Source organism: Octopus bimaculoides, chromosome 4 (assembly GCF_001194135.2).
Source record: "Octopus bimaculoides isolate UCB-OBI-ISO-001 chromosome 4, ASM119413v2, whole genome shotgun sequence".
In the NCBI taxonomy this organism is placed as follows: domain Eukaryota; kingdom Metazoa; phylum Mollusca; class Cephalopoda; order Octopoda; family Octopodidae; genus Octopus; species Octopus bimaculoides.
In genome coordinates this window covers 117,541,988-117,546,279 of record NC_068984.1, presented here as the reverse complement: position 1 = coordinate 117,546,279, position 4,292 = coordinate 117,541,988, and the positions used below count along the sequence as shown (strand labels likewise).

Sequence of the window (4,292 nt, the reverse complement as noted above, 5' to 3'; positions counted from 1 at the left end):
ATATAGATAGATAGATAGATAGATAGATGTGTGTGTGTGTGTGTATGTGTATGTCTGTATGTATGAATAAATATAGATATATATATATATCATCAGCAACATCATTTAGCATCCATTTTCCATGGGTTGGCTTTGTGTAAATACACACACACACAGGCACAAACATTTATATATATATATATATATATATATATATATGTCAGTAAATAGTGGGAAATTAAACAATAGGGTAAAAAATTGGATATTAATTACTATCAATTTAATACCAGGTAACAAGCACATTAAAAGAATCAAGCAGATTCAGAAAAAATATCTGAGATCTCAAAGGATTATTGTATATGTACATATAAAAATATATATAAAGGAGGCATGCATTCCAGCACATTAGCAGTCCACCTAGTGGCCTCCTTTATTCATTTATATGTGTGTGTGTGTGTGTGTATGTGTGTGTATGTGTGTGTGTGTGTATGTATGTGTGTGTGTGTATGTATATAACCAGACAATATACATTACACACATACACATAAATATATATATAAGCATATTTATACATTTGCATGCATACAACCATGCATATATATGTGTGTGTGTTTACTGAAAGCAGCATGGTTGAATGGTTAAGTATTTTGCATCACAACCACATGGTCTCAGGTTCAATCCAACCACTATACATCATGCACATGTATCTTTTACCATTGCCTCAGATCAACATAAGCTGTGAGAATAAATCTAAGTTGTGAAAAAAAAAAAATGTAGAATCCTGATCAAAATACATCCAGCTTTCTCACTATTGTCATGTTGATTCTGCACGAAATTTATTCCAAGAGCAAGCATATCTATGGGATACTCAGCCACTTGTATACTAATTAAATGAGCAGTTAGTTTAGCTGATCAAACAACTGTACAATCATCATCAAAACTGATGGCGATCCACTTAGTATGGAAATCAAAATATAATTAAAAGCATGAGGAAAAGAATAATTAAGTGATAATGAAATCCATAAATGATGATATATTAATTCATTTTTAATGCATTATCATATCGTTACATATTCAGTTCATACCAAAATGAATTTACACTTTCTTTCATTGACAGCACACACCAAGATTTATTACAGATACAAGTTTTAATATTGGTGTTACTCCAAATATACTCTTTGCTTATATAAAAACATTTGACTTGTTTTACTTTATGTGTGTATAGCAGACTTAAACCATGACCCTGTTCTATATCACCACCATTCATACAGATGCTTTTAGTAAAGTTCACTTTGTTCCAAACATTTGGGCCAGATTTCCAGTCATCATTATCATTATCATCATCGTTTTAACACCCACTTTTTCATGCTGCATGAAATTCATTGAGGAAGATTTCCTATGGTTGGATGCTCTTCCTATCACCAACCTTCACCTGTTTCCCTGTGATCAAACACATTTTGCCATACTGAAAATGAAAAACATTGCTTATTTGATGGTGATGCTCATTTACAACTATCCTGCAATGTCAAGGGTATGCACACAGAGACATATATTCATTAACTTATATATATATATAAATAATATAAAATGGGACAAGAATGCAAAACATCCAGACAGTTAGGTGATACAAGAAAGGGACAACAAAACATCCAGATAGACGATACAAAGAAAACAAGGACAGGTCATTCAGAGATTTTTTTCCTCAGTCGAGATCCAGATTATCTTTGCAAATTTAAAAAAAAACATTTTCCCCATTTTGAGTAAAACAGTGCTACATGTTATGACAGTTATTGTTAGGGATATAATCAGTCCCAAGAAATCGTGGATATAGAAGTCTGAATTTTAACTTGAATAGTAACAGAGAAGATAAAACTGAATATATGAATTTAATATTCCTTTTTATCACAGATAGCCATATATAGTGCCATTTCATCCTTATTTGAAATCTTCAGCATGACATGACCCTAGCCAAACAGGTTGTACTAAATGAAACATTTTATGAAGCAAAACAGCTTAAAAGACTGGTTGGTTTTTTAGAAAGACAAATCCACGACTCTATTCCAGTTCTCCACCAAAACTTATTTAATATTTTTAAAGAAAGCATGATCTTGGAAATATATTTCATAATTATTTTTTTGATCAATGGCATCATACCAATGTAAGAAATTATTACTCATAATTATTAACAGCAACTGATAAACACATGGTATAATTCCTATAATTTTCTCTTTTCTGCCTCAAACTAATGCTTCATTTATTATTGAAGCACTGGCTTATATCTGGTTGCCCTTCCTGTCACTAATCCTTACTATTTTTCAAGTAAGGATCCCTTCTTTTACATGTCTTTGGTGGTGTGCAGCAAGTAGGTAGGTGATTTGTTGACAGAAACAACAGCAACTCTGCATGTAGTGACTTTTGAACTTTTATAGAGCACAGATGTAAACAAATACACAGACACCGGCATGCATGTACATGCACAAACATGCATTCACATATACGCACATGTGTGTGTGTGCATGTGTATACACACAAAATGTCTACCAAATCCATTGCAAGGTTTTTGGTCAACACATGTCTATTATAGAAGACACTTACCCAAGGTGCCATTCAGTAAGACTGAACCCAAAACTTCATTGTTGGGCAGCAGACTTCTTCACTACACAGCCATACCTATGCTTATAATACTTATAATGCTTAATAACATTTAAGAAGTTATTCTTCAATTTTTTTTCTATCTAAACTGATGAAATAATTCTTTCAAACATTCTAATTTTCTTTTTTATATTTCTTTCCCCTCCTAGGAACTGATATTTTGAATAAGAAATTACAAGAAAACCCAGAAGATAATGAATATTGCCATATGAAGATTCTTCCAAATAACCATTCTGCACATCAAAGGTCAAAAAATATAATGGGGCATCAGTCACCAGATAACTTAATGGAGTCTTCCCACATTGGATTAACCGCTGGCCTTGATTCTACTCTTCCAGGCAGCTACAACCCTGGTATGCCAGATGGTATGAACTATTTAAATGATGCCTATCCACACACCCAGTTATCTGCCACACGAAACACTGAAAAAACTGCAATATCAAACACTCAACCTTCTCGTAGCCCATCTTTGAAAATTCGTAGGTATAGTTTTCTTGCAGGCTCAAGAAGAGGAAGAGGATTCAGTGAATTATTCAACTCTACGATTCTGAACGACCATTTTGATCAGTATTGTTCAGCCGTCAAAGATGATAGCTTGGGCAGAGACCTTCTGAATACGGCCAGTCATCAGCAGCAGCAACGTCATCATCATCAACAACAATTAAAGCAACAGCAACAGCAGCAGCAGCGGAGTTGTGGTCCTGCAAGTGATACCTCACCAGATTCAGGAGTGTCGGAAACAATGGAAGAGGATAGCAAACACCGTCCATTGCAGAGGCGCCGTACGCTGCCCTGCATAATTAAGCGAGATGAAGAAGCCGAGACTGAGAAACAGCATTTAAAAGAAAATCAGGCAGCAGTCAGTAGTGAAAACTTGGCGACTAAGAACCCAGAGACAATTGTCATTGAAAATGGTATAAGGAAAAGAATCAAAACAGAGACCAACAGACAAAATCCCACTGACAGTGGGGTGCCAATTAAATCTTACACTATTGAAAGCCAAAGGAATTTAACTAAAGTTTGTAATCCTGGTAGTCTCCCCGACATTAATATTATCAAGACACGGTCTTTGATAAAACCGATGCCGAGAGAAGAAGCTTATAAGTTGTCGTCTCAGAGAAGAGAAGAGCTCCGTCACTTACAAGAGATTGATGAGCGCCGTAAGCAAGGCGATGTGTCTGTTATTCTTGGTGATGTCAAGGTAAGACTTTGTTTCTTTATCATCATCATCCTCATCAACATTGTTATTACTGGCGTCATCATCATTATCTTTATTGCCGTCATCATTATCTTTATTGTCATCATCAACATCATCACCATCAAGATCACTCTGACATCCATCTCCTGCAAGAAAAGCCTGCAACAACATTCATTCTTTGGCATCTGTTTTTCCCAAACTTGTCTTTATTTTCACCATTTACCATTTCTATAACATCAGGTGTGCATTACCTTCAGTACTAATACCATTTCATAATCCTTTCTCAAACCCAAAACCATATTATGTCTACAAATGGTAAAATCTCCGTATACCATTTCATAATCCTTCCTCAAACCCAAAACCATATTATGTCTACAAATGGTAAAATCTCCGTATACCATTTCATAATCCTTTCTCAAACCCAAAACCATATTATGTCTACAAATGGTAAAATCTCCGTATT

The 4,292-nt window shown here is 34.7% G+C and overlaps 1 protein-coding gene across 1 annotated transcript in view; it reads left to right on the top strand.

Moving 5' to 3' along the window:
• Positions 1 to 4,292, top strand: part of LOC106879607 (junctophilin-1) — a 451,733-nt gene that overhangs the window by 425,485 nt on the left and 21,956 nt on the right. Inside the window, exon 4 of the mRNA XM_052967386.1 lies at positions 2,781 to 3,832. Within this exon, the coding sequence (XP_052823346.1) occupies positions 2,781 to 3,832 (1,052 nt within the window). The remainder of the gene's footprint in view (positions 1 to 2,780; positions 3,833 to 4,292) is intronic.